Source organism: Bombina bombina, chromosome 10 (assembly GCF_027579735.1).
Source record: "Bombina bombina isolate aBomBom1 chromosome 10, aBomBom1.pri, whole genome shotgun sequence".
NCBI lineage: Eukaryota > Metazoa > Chordata > Amphibia > Anura > Bombinatoridae > Bombina > Bombina bombina.
This window is the reverse complement of record NC_069508.1, coordinates 133,327,884-133,350,112: the sequence shown is the minus strand read 5'-3', so window position 1 is coordinate 133,350,112 and position 22,229 is coordinate 133,327,884. Positions and strand designations below refer to the sequence as shown.

The window sequence follows — 22,229 nt, the reverse complement described above, 5'->3', positions numbered from 1 at the left end:
TGGTATCTTTTGTTGAAAAGCAGGGACTTATGATTAGGAGTCGGACCATTTCTGGAGCACTATACAGCAGCGGTTTTGCAAAAATGTTATCCATTTGCAAAAGCACTAGGTAGGCATCTGAAGCACTATTTCCTGTCATGTAGTGCTTCAGGGGCCTACCTAGGTATCTCTAACACAGGATATCATGGGAACAAAGCAAATTTGATAACAGAAATGAATTAGAAACTTTTTTTTGTAAAATGGTATGCTCTGAATTACAAGGGAATATTTTTGGTTTTTATATCCCTTTAAGCTAAAATTAGCCAATATTAAATTATGGTAATGTTTGGTGCACAAATTATCGTTAAATCAATGTATGTTAAAATATGCAATTAATTTGTGCTTTGGCCAAGTTAAAATGTATAATTAACAAAAAATGTTATAGAGTTGTCATTATGAAGTAGCCGGATGGCATTATGAAGTAGCCGGATGGCATTATGAAGTAGCCGGATGGCATTATGAAGTAGTTGGATGGCATTATGAAGTGGTCGGGTAGCATTATGAAGTAGCCGGGTAGCATTATGAAGTGGTTGGGTAGCATTATGAAGTAGCCGGGTAGCATTATGAAGTGGTCGGGTAGCATTATGAAGTAGCCGGATGGCATTATGAAGTAGCCGGGTAGCATTATGAAGTGGTCGGGTAGCATTATGAAGTGGTCGGGTAGCATTATGAAGTAGCCGGATGGCATTATGAAGTAGCCGGGTAGCATTATGAAGTGGTCGGGTAGCATTATGAAGTAGCCGGATGGCATTATGAAGTAGCCGGGTAGCATTATGAAGTGGTTGGGTAGCATTATGAAGTAGCCGGGTAGCATTATGAAGTGGTTGGGTAGCATTATGAAGTAGCCGGGTAGCATTATGAAGTGGTCGGGTAGCATTATGAAGTAGCCGGATGGCATTATGAAGTAGCCGGGTAGCATTATGAAGTGGTCGGGTAGCATTATGAAGTGGTCGGGTAGCATTATGAAGTGGTCGGGTAGCATTATGAAGTAGCCGGATGGCATTATGAAGTAGCCGGGTAGCATTATGAAGTGGTCGGGTAGCATTATGAAGTAGCCGGATGGCATTATGAAGTAGCCGGGTAGCATTATGAAGTGGTTGGGTAGCATTATGAAGTAGCCAGGTGGCATTATGAAGTAGCCGGGTAGCATTATGAAGTGGTCGGGTAGCATTATGAAGTAGCCGGATGGCATTATGAAGTAGCCGGGTAGCATTATGAAGTGGTCGGGTAGCATTATGAAGTGGTCGGGTAGCATTATGAAGTAGCCGGATGGCATTATGAAGTAGCCGGGTAGCATTATGAAGTGGTCGGGTAGCATTATGAAGTAGCCGGATGGCATTATGAAGTAGCCGGGTAGCATTATGAAGTGGTTGGGTAGCATTATGAAGTAGCCAGGTGGCATTATGAAGTGGTCGGGTAGCATTATGAAGTGGTCGGGTAGCATTTTGAAGTACCCGGGTGGTATTATGAAGTAGTCGGGTGGCATTATGAAGTGGTCGGGTAGCATTATGAAGTGGTCGGGTAGCATTATGAAGTGGTCGGGTAGCATTATGAAGTGGTCGGGTAGCATTATGAAGTGGTCGGGTAGCATTATGAAGTGGTTGGGTAGCATTATGAAGTAGTCGGGTGGCATTATGAAGTGGTCGGGTAGCATTATGAAGTGGTCGGGTAGCATTATGAAGTGGTCGGGTAGCATTATGAAGTAGTCGGGTGGCATTATGAAGTGGTCGGGTAGCATTATGAAGTACCCGGGTGGCATTATGAAGTAGCCGGGTGGCATTATGAAGTGGTTGGGTAGCATTATGTAGTAGCCGTGTGGCATTATGTAGTTGCCATGTGGCATTATGAAGTGGTCGGGTAGCATTATGAAGTAGCCAGTTGGCATTATGAAGTAGCCGGGTGGCATTATGAAGTGGTTGGGTAGCATTATGTAGTAGCCGTGTGGCATTATGTAGTAGCCGGGTGGCATTATGAAGTGGTTGGGTAGCATTATGTAGTAGCCGTGTGGCATTATGAAGTAGCCGGGTGGCATTATGAAGTGGCCTGGTGGGGGCAGTGTAATATTTTCTAATATGATATAATTTTCTGCTATTCAAACCACAAATTGATTGCATAATTTAATATGAATGTATTTAATAATAATTTGTGCAATACAAATTCAACATTTTTAATATTAACTAATTTTAGCTTAATATTGGATAAAATTTTAGCCGTGTGGTAAGTAAAATCAGTTGGGTGGTGCACCCGCTAAAAAGGTCCAGGGGAGAACACTGTATTTTATTATGGCGTGTTCTTACAATTAATGTTACTGGTTTACTGTATATTAAAGGGTCAGCAACCACTTTGAGATTGTAATATAAAATGTAATAATGCATAGTAAAACAACTTTGCAGTATAATTTCATTAATTTATTTTGTCCCCTTTACCTGTATCTAAACACTGAAAATTAAGAGTTTTCCAATTCTGAGAACTGCACACTGCAGACTTCATAATCTAACCCTGCCACATATCTGTCCATAATTGACCTCAGCAGAGGTTATCAGATAAACTACAAAACAATACAGGTTTAATTAACAAAATGAAAGGGGCTAGACTTGTCTAATCCAGAAAAAAAAAGTTGGGATTGGCTCCTCCAAAAAGGAAAGTGGTAGGTGGAGTTTGATAATTGAAAAACAATTGCAGAAGACAAGGTATTAACCTGTTCTAAAACATTCTCACTTTGCTGATATGTTAATCTACTGCAAGGCAACAGAAAAGTCTTGTAATTACAAAGTGTTTAATGTTCCTTTAATAAATTGTAGTTTCACTTCTAATTTATGAACAATATTCTAATTATTCCTGCATTATGTCATTTTTGTCACAAAAACATACCTTTGTTCTGATTGATCAAGGGGTGTTTTCAAAGAAACTGTTTTTTTAGTAGGTTCCACTTTCCTCACGCTCCCAAAGAAGTCTGTTATGAGGACGGTGTGGGGTTCTCTCTGGAAAAGGTCAGTCCTGTGACCTGGGGTAGAAACGCACAAGCTCTTGGGACATACCTGAAACTGAAGAGGAAAATCTGCTTAAATATATATGATCCTGCAACATGTATATATGAACACATAACAAAACAGAAGTAACTTCGCAAAAACAATGACAAGGAGATGCAAAGAAACAGATGATCCAAGTGCATAAAGTTACAGACTAATCCAGCTTCCTCCATTTGTTGCATGCCCCACGAGCTGGACGCCAAAGGAGACACGCAACGATTGGAGGGAGCCGGATTCATCATCGATCTGCTAAAGAAAGCAGGAGATGTGGGCGGAGGATCTGCGTTATGTTTACCATAACGCAAAGGTAAGTATTTTAAAAAATAAACCTCTTTGTAAACTTTAATGAATTAAAAGGGACAGTCAAGTACAAAATAAACTTTAATGATTCAGATAGGGCATGTAATTTTAAACAACTTTTCAATTTACTTTTAACACCAATTTTGCTTTGTTGTCTTGGTATTCTTAGTTGAAAGCTAAACCTAGGAGGTTCATATAATAATTGCTTAGACCATGAAGGCTTCCGCTTATCTGAATGCATTTTGCCAGTTTTTCACCACTAGAGGGTGTAAGTTCATGTGTGTCATATAGATAACATTGTGCTCACACACATGGAGTTACCTAGGAGTCAGCACTGATTGGCTAAAATGCAAGTCTGTTTAGCACAACAAGGGTAGAGGGATAGGTGAATTTTGAACCAAGTAATAATATTCAGTCAGCTATTTTGTGAAGCAGTAATAGGTTTAGCTGTTGAACACAAGAGAAAGAGGCTAAATTGTAATCATTTTTTACAAAAATGCAACAAATGTTGCAAACAAGAAACAGATCCTCACTCTTGTTAATAAATTATAAGGAAAAAATAAATATGTAACATTTGTACATACATACTAAATAACTTTACTGAATAATGTTACAAATCCAGGCAGACTATGTACACTATGTACACACAGATCAAATTTGGCTTGAACCCAGGATGGGGTAGTCCACAATCAGATTCAAATAGAATGACCGGTGTAGTAAGTATAAATTGCTTGTCCTCTAAAGTACCAAGAATGTAGAAACACTGTCAACTGTTATAAGGATAAAGCCATCCTGGAAAGCTATTAAAAAGGAGGGACTATACCCACGGTGAAAGTGCCCCTAACGCGCGTTTCACAAACCCTTCCTCAGAGGGGTACGCGCCTGCCAAAAGTGGAGCAAGTTAAAGGAAAACTAGCCCCGCCTCTTCGCCATTGATTGGATCCGATATAGACATAACTCTAATGTCAATCACAGTAAGACAGCCAATTGGAGTCATCATGGCGTCATTGCTTGTATCATCCATTCAGATCAGACTTGCATTGTAAACAACCCTTGTAATTGGAGGATTGTTTGTAGAGCTGATCGACAAAACATACACGTTGTGTATGCTTCGGATATATGATGCGATTGAGATATGGATGATTGCTATCCCTAGATATGCAGAGCAAATGTTAATGTGGTTATTAAGGAAACATATATTATATTGATCCATCCAAGAGCTTATTCTTTATATGCATATTCATTACATTATTAGCTTCACTTTATTGTGATGTATCTTCATAATAATACATGTATGTTATGTGCATAACTGCAGTTTATATCCACTATTTATGCCTGAATATACAGAGAAAAGCTATTAGTATACTGGATCTCTTGTAAATCTGAATAAATGCATTGTAGGAATGAATGAATGTTGTCACAGTTATCATCCAAAATGAAAATATATAGACGTATATATCGCAAACGTATATGATTGAATTGGGGTTACAGTGTCAGGTCCGAGTAACAGAAAATGAACATCATAATTCTGTATAGTGAGGGTGGTCAAGTATTTCTATCGGGATTACCACCCTCACTATACAGAATTATGAGGGTGGTAATCCTCACTATAAAAAAGAATAAGCTCTTGGATGGATCAATATAACATATGTTTTCTTAATAACCGCATTAACATTTGCTCTGCATAACTAGGAATAGCAATCATTCATATCTCAATCGTATCATATATCTGAAGCATACACAATGTGTATGTTTTGGCGATCAGCTGTACAAGTCTGATCTGAATGGACGATACAACCAATGACACCATGACGACTCCAATTGGCTGTCTTACTGTGATTAACATACAACGGATGCATACATATTAGACTTATGTCTACATTGGATCCAATCAATGGTGAAGAGGCGGGGCTAGTTTCCTTTAACTTGCTCTACTTTCGTCAGGCGCGTACCCCTCTGAGGAAGTGTTTGTGAAATGCGCGTCTGCCTGGATTTGTAACATTATTCAATAAAGTTATTTAGTATGTATGAACCTTATGCAAATGTTACATATTGAATTTTTCCTTATCAGTTATTAACAAGAGTGGGACTCTGTTTCTTGTTTGCAACATTTGTTGCATTTTTGTAAAATGCAAGTTTGTCAAAAGAAATTAAATAAGGGAGCAGTTTGCAGGGGCATATATACAAGGTAATCCCAGAGGTAAAAAGTATATTAATATAACTGTGTTGGTTATGCAAAACTGGGGAATGAGTAATAAAGGGATTATCTATATTTTTAAACAACAATAATTTTGGTGCAAACTGTCCCTTTAAAGTGCCCCTATTTTAAGATTATTTTTTGATACTGGGCTTTAATTCATTAACGTTTACAATCACTTTAAGGTTTAGATATGGTTAAGCATCATGAAAAATGATATATTCCAAATACTACAACAAAATTGCAGCTTGCTCAGGTACCAAGGAGTTAAATCAGATACATAATAACATATGATTTTGTGTGCTCTTCAGTAAGTAAAATAATAATCTTAAAAAATGTTTAGAATACAATAAACACACATTTATATAAAATACTCTTCTGTTGAATTATGCCAGTTGTAACACATAAGTACTTAACTTACATCAGATCATTTGGAAGAATTCAATGAAATGATAACGTAAAAATAACTTTGAATACTACAAAGGAATAAATACCAACCACTGCCCTACAGGAGTCAAAATGCAAAACCCATGGGTGCATTCGCTAACTGCTTCTTTCCGGACACTTTCAAAAGGCCAACTGCTAAACGTAGTTTATTTATTCCTTTTTATCTGCACTAATAAACATTCACTTGCATTCTCCTGCGTTTATCTCTGCTGAGAACAGTAGATGAACTATTCAGGCAGCAAAAATAAATAACGTGTAGATTTAAATCATCATTTGAAACATTTCTTTTTAAAACTCTAGTACAAGTTAAAGGGACAGTAGCCTGGAATGACTAATGCAAAATATGTTTACAAAAAGGCTAACACATTTAAAGGGATAGGAAAATCAAAATCAAACTTGCATGATTCAGTTAGAGCATTCAATTTTAAGAGACTTTTACATTCACTTCTATTTTTAAATGTACTTCATTCTGTTGGTATCCCTTGTTGAAAATGAATACCCACATATCCTACACTAAATTGTGATTGTTCAGCTAGCTGCCAGTATAGCAATGCTGTTCCTTTAGCAAAGGATAACAATATAATTAAAGTGAATGTCAATTTAGATGAATCGGTTCCCGGGTTTTTAAAAATCCTATTAAAAACAAGGGCACTTTAATTCATCAAAATTGACATTTCACTCGTTTTCTTCAAATACTTATCTTTTAATCTTCACAGCTGCTCCAGCGATTCCCCGGCCGTCAGAAGCCTCCTCATACGTCAGAAATGACTAATCCAGCTTCCTCCAATCCCCCCGGGGGAATCATGACCTGAGGCAAGGCCGTGATTGGAGGAAGCCGGATTAATCATTTTGGACCCGCAAAGAGGGCTTGCGACGGGCGGAGGAAGCGCTGCAGCGGCTGTCAGGATTAACTGGTAAGTATTTGAAGAAATGTAAATTTTGATGAATTAAAGTGCCCTTGTTATTATTAAAAACCGGGCACTGATTCATCTAAATTGACATTCACTTTAAGCAAATTTGTTAAAAGTAGTTTCCTGTCCCTTTAAGTGAAGTGTGAAGTCCTTTGCAGCATTTACTGAATGTTCTGTTTAATGGGAGCGCTTCAAGTTTTCTCATAGTTCACCATATTCACTAAGTACTTTACATCTGACTATATATTATTTCTTTTTACAGTTCTTTGTTTTTAAATAGACGGTAAACTTCATTAATATCTTTCTTTGGTTTGTGACATAAAATCTTTATTAAAAACAATGCTCTAATGCAGGGGTATCAAGCTCATTGTATTCGGTGGGCCACTGGCCAAGTGTTCTTCTCCAAAAGAGCTCTGGAGCTGGATAGTGCCTATATAGAACATCAACTTCTTACACCTCTTACAAACCTAAAAAAAATTTGAATAGGCCAAATTAATATTTTATCTAATAAATAAGGGAGGGCCAGATTAAACTATATTGAGGGCCGCATATGGAACCAGGGCTGGTACTTTGAGATCACTGCTCTAATGTATAACAGCATTTTGTTATTGCATTATCGCTTGTATATAAATAAATGTTTATCCTCTGCAAATGGGTAAAACACATAATTAAAGTTCCCTCCAGAGCAGCAATGTACTACTGGGAGCTAGCTGAAAATATCTGGTGTCCAATGACAAGATGCATATGTGTGTAAACACCAATCAGCAGCCAGCTACCAGTAGTGAATTGCTGCTACTGAGCCTACTTAGGTATGCTTTTCAACAGAGGATACCTATAGAATGAAGTACATTTGATAACAGAAGTACATTTAAAATAAGTCTCAACACTGTATGCTATCCATGAACTTAAAGTTTAAATTTGACTTTCGTGTCCCTTTATACCTCTTTTATATTATTTATTTGAGCAACATAATAAAGCTGCCAGCTGTCTTTGTTGTACTGCTTTGGTTTTTTAAAGAATCAGCTATAACTTAAACTTATTATTTATCTTTTATTCCTACAATAAATTAAGTTTAAAGATTACCATGGGCCATTCTAACTGTGATAACTTATTTACAAATAAATACTATTCTAATCCATGTTACTTTATATCACATCACATACTTTTCACTTTCACATTTTCTTTTCATATGATAATTTATTATTATTATTATTATTTTTTATTATCGGTTATTTGTAGAGCGCCAACAGATTCTGCAGCGCTATAAACAAAGGCGGAGTATAACAAAACAATTATAGGGATCAAATGGGTAGAGGGCCCTGCCAAGAGTTGCACTGTTGTAGTCAGCTCTTAAGAAGGTGATCAACAAACAGCTGGACTCTCAAGGGGGTTCAGGGGATGGAATGGAGGAGAGGAACTGGTATTAGGAAAGGTTAGTGTAGGTTGTATGCATCCCTGAACAGTAGAGTCTTTAGGGAGCACTTGAAGCTTTTAAAACTAGAAGAGAGTCTTGTGGAGTGAGGCAGAGAGTTCCACAAGATGGGAGCCAGTCTGGAGAAGTCCTGTAAACGGGAGTGTGATGAGGTGACAAGAGAGGAGGAGAGTAGGAGGTCATGAGCAGAGCGAAGGAGACGGGAGGGAGAGTATCTGGAGACAAGGTCTGAGATATAGGGGGGAGCAGCGCAGTTGAGGGCTTTGTATGTCAGAATGAGAATTTTGTGTTTGATCCTAGAGGCAAGAGGAAGCCAGTGAAGGGATTGGCAGAGAGGTGCAGCAGATGAAGAGCGACATGCAAGGAAGATGAGTCTGGCAGAGGCATTCATTATGGATTGTAAAGGAGCTAGGCGTCAGGTGGGGAGACCAGAGAGGACAGAGTTTCAGTAATCGAGGCGGGAGAGAATGAGAGAGTGGATTAAAATCTTAGTTGTGTCTTGTGTAAGGAAGTGTCTAATTGTAGAGATGTTTTTAAGGTGGAAGCGGCAGGCTTTAGCCAATGACTGAATGTGAGGAGTGAAAGAAAGATCTGAGTCAAATGTGACCCCGAGACAACGGGCATGCGGGGTAGGGGTAATGATGGAGTTGTCGACAGTTATAGAGAGACTGGGGGTGGAGAGTTTAGAAGAAGGGGGGAAAATAAGGAGCTCAGTTTTGGAGAGATTTAGCTTGAGGTAGTGAGAGGACATCCAGTTGGAGATGTGAGAAAGACAATTAGTGACACGGGTTAGCAAGGAAGGAGAAAGGTCTGGTGCAGAGAAGTAGATTTGGGTGTCATCGGCATACAAATGATATTGTAAACCGTGGGACTTTATTAGGGAACCTAGTGATGACGTGTAGATTGAGAAGAGAAGGGGACCGAGGACAGAGCCTTGCGGTACTCGGCAGAGGAGCCCCAGAGAAGGCTACATTAAAGGTACGGTTTGACAGGTAGGAAGAGAGCCACACGAGGGCTGTGTCACATATGCCGAAGGATTGGAGGGTTTGGAGCAAAAGAGGGTGGTCAACAGTGTCAAAGGCTAAGGACAGATCAAGGAGGATAAGCAGAGAGAAGTGGCCTTTTGATTTTGCTGTAAGTAGGTCGTTGGTAACCTTAACAATTGCTATCTCTGTGGAGTGATGGGACGAAATCCAGATTGCAATGGGTCAAGGAGGGAGTTTATTGTAAGGAAATGGGATAGGCGTGCATAAGCTAGTTTTTCGAGAAGCTTTGATGCAAGAGGAAGGAGGGAAATAGGGCGGTAGTTGGATGGGGAGGTAGGATCAAGGGAAGGTTTTTTGAGGATAGGTGTGACCAGTGCATGTTTCAGCGATAAGGGAAATATACCGGTGCTGAGGGAGAGGTTGAAAGTGTGTGTGAGTATAGGGGTAAGGGTGGCAGAGAGGGAGGGGAGTAGCTGTGAGGGGATAGGGTCAAGGGGACAGGTAGTGAGGTGAGAGCGCAGTATAAGTGCCGAAACTTCTTCCTCAGTAACAGGGGAGAATGAGGTAAGTTTAAGGTTATGTGGGTTGTGGTTGATTGAGAGCATTTGAGGGGGTGAGAGAATGGAATTATGTTGAGAGACGATTTCATTTCTGATGGAGTCGGTTTTGTTATTGAAGTGGTTGGCAAAGTCTTGAGCTGACAGAGAAGATGTATTAGGAGGTGGGGGAGGGCGGAGAAGAGTATTGAAAGTGGAGAACAAACGTTTTTGGGTTTGAAGAAAGATTAGAGATAAGAGTAGAGAAGTAGTGTTGCTTATGGAAATTAAGGGCAGAGTAGTAGGAGTTCAAGATAAATTTGTAACGTTGAAAATCAGCTGAACTCCTCGATTTTCTCCAGTGCCGCTGAGCAGTACGGGAACATCTGTGTAGGTATTGTGTCAGAGGAGTATGCCAAGGCTGAGGATGAGTGTTTGATTTCCGAGCTATGGTAAGAGGGGCGAGATTGTCAAGGACAGATGTAAGGGTGGAATTATAGTGGCAGATAGATTGGTCAGGGCAGGAAAAGGAGGAGAAGGATGAGAGGAGAGGTTTGAGGGAATTAGAAAGCTGTTGTTGATCTAATGACATAATGCTTCTGTGAAGTTTAGTGTGAGGAGCAGAAGGAGGGAGAGTTGTAGGGAGGGATGATATATTGCAAGTAAGGAGATGGTGGTCAGAAAGAGAAAAGGGGGAGATTGTGAAGTTTGAGAGGGTACATCGATAGCTAAAGATCAGGTCAAGGGACTGACCATCTTTGTGAGTGGTAGAATCAGTCCATTGTGACAAACCGAAAGAGGAAGTGAGTTGCAGAAGTTGTTTTGCAGAGGAGGCAGTGGGATTGCCAAGAGGGATGTTGAAGTCACCAAGAATGAGGGAAGGGGTGTCTGAGGAAAGGAAACAAGGTAGCCAGGCAGCCAAGTGATCTAGAAATTGAGTTGAGGAGCCAGGAGGACGGTATATGACTGCAACACGTATAGAAAGAGGAGAGAATAAGCGAATCATGTGGGTTTCAAATGAGGAAAATGTGAGGGAAGAGATGGGATGTATTTGTTGAAAGGTGCAACGAGAGGAAAGTAAAATACCTACACCACCTCCTTGTCTATTACCAGACCTAGGAGTGTGGCTGAAGTGGAGACCCCCATGTGACAGAGCAGCAGTGGATGCTGTGTCTAGGGGAGAGAGCCAGGTTTCTGTTAGGGCCAGAAGGTTGAGGGAGTGGGAGATAAAGAGGTCATGTATAGAAGTGAGTTTGTTGCAAACAGAGCGAGAGTTCCAAAGTGCACAAGTGAAAGGGGAAGTGGCTTTTGATGCAAGAGGAATGTGAGTAAGGTTGTCAGAGTTTTGTTTTTTGAGTCTGTGGGATGGTATACATGGATGTGCACGGCTAGGCAGTTGTTGGGGACAATATTAAGCAAAACTGGCCCCAGCACTGATTTTTTTAAACACTCTACTAGGTAATTAATTACTACTCAAACTTAAAATTCCACTGAGCACACATTTGCAACCTAATAAATAAATGTCTTTCATGGTGGTATGAGTCCATGAGCCATCACATGTGGGACTGAACTCCTGTCCCCTAGGAAAAAGGCATAAAAATACTAAACATACAAAGAGCTTTTAATCCCACCCACTTCTCTGTATATCTAATTTTATAGTATAGCCAAGAAAAAGGAGAACAGAAAAGCAGGAAAGGACAAAGCAGTTTAAATCAGGTGCAAGCTAGAACTGCCTCCAACAGAATATAAAAAACAGGGTGGGCCCCATAGACTCTCACTGCCATGAAATACATTAAATTTATCTGGTAAGCATAAATTTAATTTTTATTTATAGCATGGTGAGAGTCCACGAGCCATCACCATGTGGGAACTAATTCCCAAGCCGTGGAGTCCGTAATACCAAAAATGGTGGGACAAAAAGAAAAGCAAGCACATCATTAGACACTGTAGTCTAAAGAACTTTCCTGCCAAAAGCAGCATCAGAAGAGGCAAAAACTTAAAAATAATAAAACTTAGCAAAATTGTGACTTTCTGACTTTTACGTCTATCTGAGAAATTAACAAACAAGATTAAAGATTGCCTGAAGTCTTTAGTAGCTTGAAGATTAAATTTCAAATCTCTAACTACATTCAAATTATATAGTAGTAATTTCGTAGTTTTCTTTGGAGCTGGATACAAGGAAGGAACAGCAATCTATTGACTAATGTTTTGGGAAGAAATCACCTTAGGTAAAAAAAATGAGTCCTGATAACTGCCTTATCTTGATGAAAAATAAGATAAGGAGCCTCAAAAGAAAAAGTTCTGAAACACTTCTGGCAGAAGGAATAACCAAAAGAAACAAAACCTACCATGACAGAAGTTGAATATCCAGACCATGCATTGGCTCAACAGTTGGAGCCTGCAATGCTTCCAATACTAAACTTACATTCCAAGAAGGAGACACCGCTTAACCACTGGTCAAATCCTAATGAGAGTCTAAACAAAAGCCTAAACCTTAGGCAACTTGGCGAGCTTCATATGGTACAAAACAGAAAGTGCAGAAATCTGACCTAGCCGATGAACCTTTATCTAACCCATCCTGAAGAAACCTTGGAATTCAGAAATTATACCAATGCGTAATAATCACAACAGGAAATAAGAAAAAATCCACATCTCATGATAAAGCTTTCTTGTCACAGGCTTCCGTGATTGATGACTGAATCAGAAACAATTCTTTGGCTAGAACAAGGCATTCAAACTCCAAGCCGTCAAATTTAAAAGCTTTAATGTCTGGATTGAAGATAGGTCAATGTGACAGAAAATCTTTTCTTAGTGGCAAAGTTTAAGGCATGGAGCTGGACATCTAAACCAGCTCCACATACCAAGTTCTGTGTGAACATGAGAGAGACGCATGGAAACCAAATCTATGACAACTCCAGAAAGATAACTTTTTTTTTGAGGAATCAAAGAATTCTTTGGAACATTGATGTTCCGTACATGACTGTGAAGAAATTGAAGTAGAGTGTTTGTACGAGATTCCGCCAAATGCAAAAAAGCAGCTTAGATCAAAATGACCAAGTATTAAGCTACTGAAGATCCTTGAATTCTTACCACAGTCAACAGAGCTACATGAACCTTTGTGAAAACTCTGGGAGCCATCTTTAAACCAAAAAGAAGAGCTACAATCTGTACATTTTTGTCTACAAAAGCAAACCTGAAAAAATAAGCTTCCTTCAGATTGATCATGGTCATGTACTGTCCCTGTCGAAGAAGAGGCAAGATGGTCCGAACTGTCTCTATTTTGAAGGTGGGAGCTCTCAAAAACTCGTTTAGCATCTAATACTAATGAGTATTCTCTAAGGGCCTATTCAAAACCTTGGGTGAGATGATCTAAGAAGGCTCATCGGTACGGTGAGGCCCTTAAAAAAATGTTTAGAAACACAAATTGTATGTTGAGAAATGTTTATGTTGCTATGTAGTGTTCCTTATTTGAAACTGAGACTCCGACATTATAATAGAAGGTCTAAAAAAAATCCCAAAGATCATGATTTCACTCCATGCAGGAAAGGTTTTGGGTATCAGACCCTCAGTGTGCTATAACCTAATAGGTCCACTGGCTATGATGTACACCTGTATGTATCTACTAATAGCCTGTGGGCTATGTGAGGGCAGATTGTACTTACCTGAAAGCACCCACTCTACTGTGCTTACCGGACGGCTGAAGTCCTGCTTCCAGCAGAAGAGCCTATCCATGTTACCCAAAACAAACTTTGGATATGTTATAAAACATAATTTATGTAAGAATGTACCTGATACATTCATTTCTTTCATAGTGGCAAGAGTGCATGAGCAAGTGACGTATGGGATATACATTCCTACCAGGAGGGGGTAAAGTTTGCCAAACCTCAAAATGCCTATAAATACACCTACCACCTCACTCATACCTTAGTTTAACGTGTAGCCAAGAAGTGAGGTGTAAAAGAAGGAGTAAAAAGCATACAAAAAGAGGAAGTGGAAAAAATAAAATGCTTTATACAAAATATCATAACCACAAAAAATAGGGTGGGTCTCATGGACTCTTGCCACTATGAAAGAAATTAATTTATCAGGTAAGCTCTTACATAAATTATGTTTTCTTTCATGTAAGTGGCAAGAGTCCATGAGCTAGTGACGTATGGGAGATTATACCCAAGATGTGGAAATCCAAGAGTCACTAGAGAGGGAGAGATAAAATAAAAACAGCTAAATCCGCTGAGAAATGAAATCCCAAAAAATAATTACGTCTTCTTTTAAAAAATTCAAAAAATTCAAAAAAACTTAAATCAAAGGCACTAGACTCAAACAGACAACTGCCTGAAGAACCTTTTTTTTACCAAAGGCTGCTTCCGAAGAAGCAAACACATAAAAATTGTAAAATTTAGTAAAATTATGCAAAGAAGACCAAGTTGCTGCTTTGCAAATTTGATCAACTGAAGCTTCATTCTTGAAAGCCCAAAAAGTGGCAACTTATCTAGTAGAATGAGCTGTAATTCTCTTAGGCGGAGACTGCCCCGCCTCCAAATAAGCTTGTGAACCAAAAGTTTCAACCAAGATGCCAGAGAAATAGCAGAGGCTTTCTGACCGTTCCTGGAGCCAGAAAAAATAACAAATAGACTAGAAGTATTTCTGAAATCCTTAGAAGCCTGAGCCTCAACATAATATGTCAAAGCTCTTACTACATCCAAAGAATGTAAAGAACTTTCAAGAGTATTCTTAGGATTAGGACACAGAGAAGTAACAACGATTTCCCTATTGATGTTGTTAGAATTCACAACTTTAGGCAAAAATTTAAATGAAGACCACAAAACAGCTTTATCTTGATGGAAAATCAGATAAGGAGACTCACAAGAGAGAGCAGACAATTCAGAAACTCTTCTAGCAGAAGAGATAGCCAAAAGAAATAACACTTTCCAAGAAAGTAATTTATTATCCAGAAAATGCAAAGGCTCAAAAGGAGGAGCCTGTAAAATCTTCAAAACCAAATTGAGACTCCAAAGAGGAGAAATAGATTTAACAGGAAGTTTAGCAATCTTTCTATGAAATAAGGCAGAAAGAGCAGAAATCTGTCCTTTTAAAGTATTTGCAGATAAACCCTTATCCAAACCATCCTGAAGAAACTGTAAAATCCTAGCAATTCTGAAAGAATGCCAAGAATAATTATGAGTGGAACACCATAAAATATAGGTTTTCCAAACCAGATGATAAATTTTCCTTGAAACAGATTTACGAGCCTGTATCACAATGCTAATGACTGAGTCATAGAAACCTCTATGACTAAGTACTAAGCGTTTAATTTCCATGCCTTCAAATGTAGAGATTTGAGATCCTGATGGAAAAACGTCCTTTAAGACAGAAGGTCTGGCCTTAAAGGAAGTGGCTAAGGCTGGAAACTGGACATTCGGACAAGATCCGCTTACCAAAACCTGTGAGGCCATGGTGGTGTTATCAGAAACACCTGAGATTGTTTCATTATGATCTTGGAGATTACCCTTGGAAGAAGAACCAGAGACGGAAAAATATAAGCAGGTTGGTAAAACCAAGGAATTGCTAAGGCATCCACCATCTCCGCCTGAGGATCCCTGGACCTAGGGAAGCTTCTTGTTTAGACGAGAGGCCATCAGATCTATTTCTGGAAGCCCCCACATCTGTACAAGATGAAAATACACATCTTGATGGGAAGACCACTTCCCTGGATGTAAAGTCTGACAGCTGAGATAATCCGCTTCCCAATTGTCTACACCTGGGATATGAACCGCAGAAATTTGACAAGAGTTGGATTCCGCCCAAGAAAATATCTGAGATACTTGCTTCATTGCTGAAGGACTGCAAGTCCCTCATTGATGATTGACATATGCCACTGTTGTGATATTGTCTGTTTGAAAATGAATGTAAAGTTCTCTTTTCAATAGAGACCACGCCTGAAGAGCACTGAAAATAGCACAGGGTTTTAAAATATTGATTGGTAACCTCGCCTCTTGAGGTTCCAAACCCCTTGTGCTGTCAGAGACCCCCAGACAGCTCCCCAACCTGTAAGACTTACATATGTTGTGATATCAGTCCAGGAAGGACGAACAAATGAGGCCCCTTGAAAAATAATCCACCAAGTCAGAGAGAGTTGCGTTTTGGGATTTAAGTATCAGTTGTGACATCCGAGTATAAATCCCTGCATCATTGGTGAAACATGCAAAGCTGTAGAGGCCTCATATTAAAACGAGCAAAGCGGATTGCGTCTGATGCTGCAGTCATGAGACCTAAAACATCCATGCACATAGCCACTGAAGGGAATGATAAAGACTGAAGGTTTAGACAAGCTAAAACTAACTTCATTCGTCTCTTGTCTGTCAGAGAAAGAGTCATGGACACTGAATCTTTCTGGAAACCTAAAAAGGCGACCCTTGTCTGAGGAATCAAGAAACTCTTTTGTAAATTGATCCTCCAACCATGTTTTTGAAGAAACCACACTAGTTGTTTCATGTGAGATTCTGCTAAATGAAAAGATTAAGCTAGTAACAAGATATCGTCCAAATAAGGAAACGCTGCAATACCCTGCTCTCTGATTACAGATAGAAGGGCACCGAGAACACTTGAAAAGATTCTAGGAGCTGTCGCTAAGCCAAACGGAAGAGGGACAAATTGGTAATGCTTGTCTAGAAAAGAGAATCTCAGAAAACGATAGTGGTCTGGATGAATTGGAATGTGATGATAAGCGTCCAGTAAGTCTATTGTGGACATGAAATGACCTTGCTGAACAAAAGGCAGAATAGTCCTTATAGTCACCATCTTGAAAGTTGGGACTCTTACAAAACGATTAAAAAATTTCAGATCCAGAATTGGTCTGAACGAATATTCTTTCTTTGGGACAATGAATAGATTTTAATAAAAACACAAACCCTGCTCCTGTAGAGGAACTGGAACAATCTCCCCTGAAAGCTATAGGTCTGAAACATATTTCCGAAAAGTCTGAGCTTTCACAGAGTTTGTTGGAACATGAGAAATAATCTTCCCATGGGAGGTCTATCTTCCCATGGGATGTCTTATTCTGAAACCTATTCGATACTCCTGAGAAACAATATTCTGAATTCACTGATTTTGAACAGAAACTGTCCAAATGTTTTTAAATAATTTTAATCTGCCCCCCACCAGATTAACTGGTTTGAGGGCCGCACCTTCATGCAGTCTTAGGGGCTGGATTTGTTTTTTTATAAGGCTTGGATTTATTCCAATTCAGAGATGGTACCCAATTAGAGCCAGAGGCCTTAGGGGATGGAGAGATCTTTTGTTCTCTATTCTGACGAAAGGAACTAAAACGATTGGGAACTTTAAATTTACCTTTATATTTCTTATCTTGGGGCAGAAAATCTCCCTTTCCCCCGGTGATAGTGGAGATAACAGAATCCAATTGAGAACCAAATAAATAACTACCTTGAAATGATAAAAGATATTAATCTAGATGTAGACACCATATCAGCATTCCAAGATTTAAGCCATAAAGCTCTTCTAGTAAGAATAGCTAAAGACACAGATTTAATATCAATCTTAATGACATCAAATATAGCATCACAAATGAAATGATTAGCATGTTGAAGTAAAAGAACAATGCTAGACAATTCAGGATCTCTTAACTGCTGAGCTAAACTGTCCAACCAAAAAGTTAAAGCAGCAGCAACATCAGCCATAGAAATGACAGGTCTAAGAATATAGCCAGTATGTAAATATACTTTTCTAAGATAGGATTGAATCTTCCAATCTAAAGGATCCTTAAAGGAAGTACTATCTTCCATAGGAATAGTAGTACTTTGGCAACAGTAGAAATAGCCCCATCAACCTTAGGGACTTTTTCCCAAAACTCTAAATTAGCCACAGGTAAAGGATATAGCTTTTTTAACCTAAAAGAATGGTTAAAAGAAGCACCAATTTAAGTCCACTCCTTAGTAAACATATGAGAGATAGAATCTGGAATAGGAAAAACTTCAGGAGCAACCTCAGAAGTTTTAAAAACAGAATTCAAACGTTTGCTATTCTTGTTATCAAGAGGACTAGACTCCTCAATACCCAAAATAAACAATACTTCCTTTAATAAAGAACCAATATATTCAATCTTAAAAAGAAAGGTTGATTTTTATCAATTTCCGTCTCTGAAGTAGGATCCTCTGAGCCAGAGAAATCCTCATCAGCAGAAGATACTTCAGTATGCTGTCGATCAATACAAACTTCATCAGATTTATGAGAAGTTAGGAGAGACCTTTTACATTTATTTGAAGGCGGAATAGCAGTTATAGCCTTCTCTATGGCTGCAGCAATATCATCTTTTATATCTACAGGAATATCATGTACATTAGACTGTGAAGGTTTAACAGCAGATGTATTTGTACTTATAGAAACATTATCAGCATGTAATAATTTTTTATAACAAGTGCCACATATTTAAGCTGAAGAAGTAAGATCAGCTAATTTACAACATACAAACTTAGCTTTGGTAGAATTGTGTTCAGGCAGCTTGGTTCCTACTGTAACATCAGAGGCAGGATCAGTTTGAGACATCTTGCAAAATGCAGCAAAAAAGAAAAAATAACATTTAAACAAAATATCCAATTTCCTCAAAATAGCAGTTTCAGGAATGGGAAAAAATGCTTTTGGCGCCAAAGCTTAACAAATTAAATGACACGACTCGCGTCATAACAGGCGCAACTTTACACCAAAAAAACTTGCATCAAGAAAGTCGCAAGAAATGACGCAACTCGCGCCACGACAGATGCGACTTCCCGCCAAAAATGTCGCAATAAAAGTAACATTCTGCGTCATCACGAGCCTAAGCCCACAAAAATTTCGAAAAAAACACAGACTCCAAGTTACAACTAACTGGAACCCCAGATAAGCCTAAAAACTCCCATAAACATAATTTCCATGCTAAAACTGTAAAAGGGAAATACACAGACCTGACTCATGGCAAATATATACAAAATACATTTAAAACTTTATAAGATAAATTGCCAAACATAGCTGAGAGTGTCTTAAAAAATGATATATACTTACCAGAAGACACCCATCCACATATAGCAGACAGCCAAACCAGTACTGAAACATATCAGCATAGGTAATGGTAGAGGAGTATACCTTCGATCTGTAAAGGGAGGCAGCAGATGAATCCCTGTGACCGATATACAGAGAGCCTTAGAATAGATTTCCCATAGGTAAAAACATGGCATCATTAGGCAATACTCCCTTCACATCCCTCAGACAAACACTGTACTTTGAGAGGAACTGGGCTCCAATATGCTTAGAAGCTCCTATCACAGAAGAAAATTAAGCACAACTTGGTTCACCACCTCCATGAGAGGCAAAGTTTGTAAAACTAAGGTATGAGTGAGGTAAGAGGTGTATTTATAGGCATTTTGAAGTTTGGGAAACTTTGCCCCCTCCTGGTAGGAATGTATATCCCATACATCACTAGTTCATGGACTCTTGCCACTTACATGAAAGAAAAGATGCCTCGACAAGACGAACAGAAAGAGGCTGCAGGATAAAAGCCAGTGACACCTGTGGCAAACTCCAGCAGGAAATTCCTCTTACGGCCCACAGTATTTCTCTACACCTCTTTGTTCAGGGTTCTCTGAAGGGGATAAAGCCAGTCTGAGAGCCCCTGTCAATGAAGACTCTTGAGCACCTAATATTTTCACCTTCTCCTGTGGAGGCAAAAAATAAGACTGAGATATACAGGTAAGTGGGATGGATTAAAAGCTCTTGGAATTTTGAGTATGTTTTGCCTGCCTCATAGTGAACAGGAGTTTAATCCCACATCTGATAGTTTGTGGACTCTCAACACCCTATGAAAGAAAACTACTGCAGTTAAAGGAACAGCTTGAAATGGTAATATGCTTGGTAAAAAAATGTTGCAGTATACTTTATTAATTTTGCTCTCTTTACCTTTAATTTGAATCTTGAAACTGTTGGTTTTCAAGTTCTTAGTACTCATAACTCATAGTGTACATATTAGACTTCACAAACCTAACTCCACCTCATGTCTGTCTCTAATTGGCCTCAACAAATTTGATAAAATTACAGACTGCAAAACAAAGGAGAGTTTACTGGCAATATGAATATGGCTAGTTGTATTTATTCCAGTAACAACTCCAGTTTGACTCATCCAATAAAGCAAGTGGTGGCAGAAATGTGGCTATTGAAAAACAATTGTTGCAAACAAGGTGTTAATGAATTTGAAAAATGTTCACACTCACCTAACATGTTAAATTTATTACACAAATGCAGGGGGGGTTGTAATTATAAAACACATACTACAGTATTTTAAATTGGAAAAGTGAAGGGCCAGCAAATGCTTTAGAGGTTCTAGCTTGGACATCCAATAACTAATACAGTTGACCAAAATATGAAACAAACTTACTAGGTCATTCATATTGTTCTGACTTGCAGGGTGAATTTCCTCCAAAAACTCTAGCAGGTAGAACGTGTATCGGTCCATAAGATGAACGCCTATTCCAAGATCTGGTTGATGCTACACAGGATTAAAATGAAAAGAGATACATTACTTCTAAACATAACTAAAGGAGAATATTCCCAACACCTAATAAATCAATTGCAAAGCATGCATTTATCAATGTGAATTTAATCTTAGGAAAAAAAAAAACCATACTGTTCTGTCTCTACAATAAATACAAAAAAAAATTGGTATTTCATGAACTCCCTCCATAAGTAGAGAAGAGATGGCATTGTTAGGAATTAATCCCAAACTGTATTTGCAACATAACAAATAGAGTTTAAAGGGTAGTTATAGTATTAAAAAATAAATAAAAAAAAATCATGTTTTAATGGGACTGCCCCCATATTTCAGTTCTTTTGACAGACTTGCATTTTAGCCAATCAGTGCCCTCTCATAAGTAACTCCACGGGCGTGAGCAGAATGTTATCTATATGGCACATGAACCAATGCCCTCAAGCTTGAAACTGTCAAATGCATTCAGTCTATTCAGATAAGAGGCGGCCTTCAAGGGCTTAGAAATTAGCATATGAACCTACCTACATTTAGCTTTCGACTACAAATACCAAGAGAACAAAACAAATTTGATTATAAAAGTAAATTGAAAAGTTGTTTTAAACTACACGCCCTATCTGAATCATGAAAGTTTAATTTTGACTACTGTCCCTTTATTGTTGGAAAACTCTTTTAAGTCATTTATTGCTTGAAGAACAGATACCAAACATTTATCCTATTTGAAGAGGATTCTGAATTTAAGAAGTATAGGACTATTTATTACTTTTGACCTGTTACAGACAAACAAGAAGAATCAGTATGCATTGCGTTTATGTACTTCATAAGAGGGCTCCTTGAATAACCTTTCAGAACTCTCATCAAAATATTTTTAGGCAGTATTTTCTACATGGTTGAGTAAAAAAGAAATATAAATTTAGGGTTATCTATTCAAGAACCTGAGCTCACCTCTGGAGGGAGACAACAAGACAAGGAGTAGCCGAAAAGAGACACCAACGGAAAATTAAACTGCACGCGCACAAGTTCACAGTGTATAGGTATACTAGTCTGTGATTGGCAGAGGGCTGTCACATGATACGGGGGGCAGGCAAATGGGAAAATATTTTTAATATTCACTTGCTAATTATGCAATTCTACCATATTTAATGTTCCTTTAAGCACATTATGTGAGACATCATCTGGGGGGGGGGGGGAATCAGCAGTACAAGCATACAGCTACAGGTTAATTAATTTATAAATGTTGCCATAGAGAAACAACACCTTAGTTTAATAGAGGATTTTCTTTAACTTTATCATTATCTACAAGCATACTCTTATGACAAATACAAGGACAGGCATTAAAACCTATACAACAGAAAGAAAGACAGGAAACAAGTAACATAGAGAAGATACTGTTTTGACTAATTTAAAGGCTATGATGCTATTAATCACCATAAATGTCATTATGTTGGGGATGTCACAAGTCACATCTCCCAACTTCCTCTCTGCTAGTCCTTAAAACAACAGCAAGTTTACAGTACAAAACAATGTTCCCTGTAATGGACGCGCAGTGATCTGTGTAGGCCCTGCGTAAGCACACAGTGCACTAAATGCCACATAGCACAGAAAGCTTTGAAGGTGGCGATGACAATGTCTTCTGCTGAGGTGACAGCAACTGCTTGTGAACATCGAAATAGGTGAGTTTCTTGCAAACCAAATGCCTAGGACAATACTTGCAGCTTCCAACTGCTTTTTTATTTGGCATCCCATGCTACACAGTCCCAGAACCATAAAAATGTATTTAAAACACTTGCATGCAAGCATCTTCTAATAATGATAAAATAATTATAA

The 22,229-nt window shown here is 38.6% G+C and overlaps 1 protein-coding gene across 1 annotated transcript in view; it reads right to left on the bottom strand.

Moving 5' to 3' along the window:
* The window catches only part of PIGK (phosphatidylinositol glycan anchor biosynthesis class K), a 539,029-nt gene that overhangs the window by 351,769 nt on the left and 165,031 nt on the right, over positions 1-22,229 (bottom strand). The window contains exons 8-9 of the mRNA XM_053693337.1: positions 20,295-20,405; positions 2,911-3,083 (exon numbers count right to left, since the gene is read on the bottom strand). Coding sequence (XP_053549312.1) covers positions 2,911-3,083; positions 20,295-20,405 — 284 coding nt within the window. The remainder of the gene's footprint in view (positions 1-2,910; positions 3,084-20,294; positions 20,406-22,229) is intronic.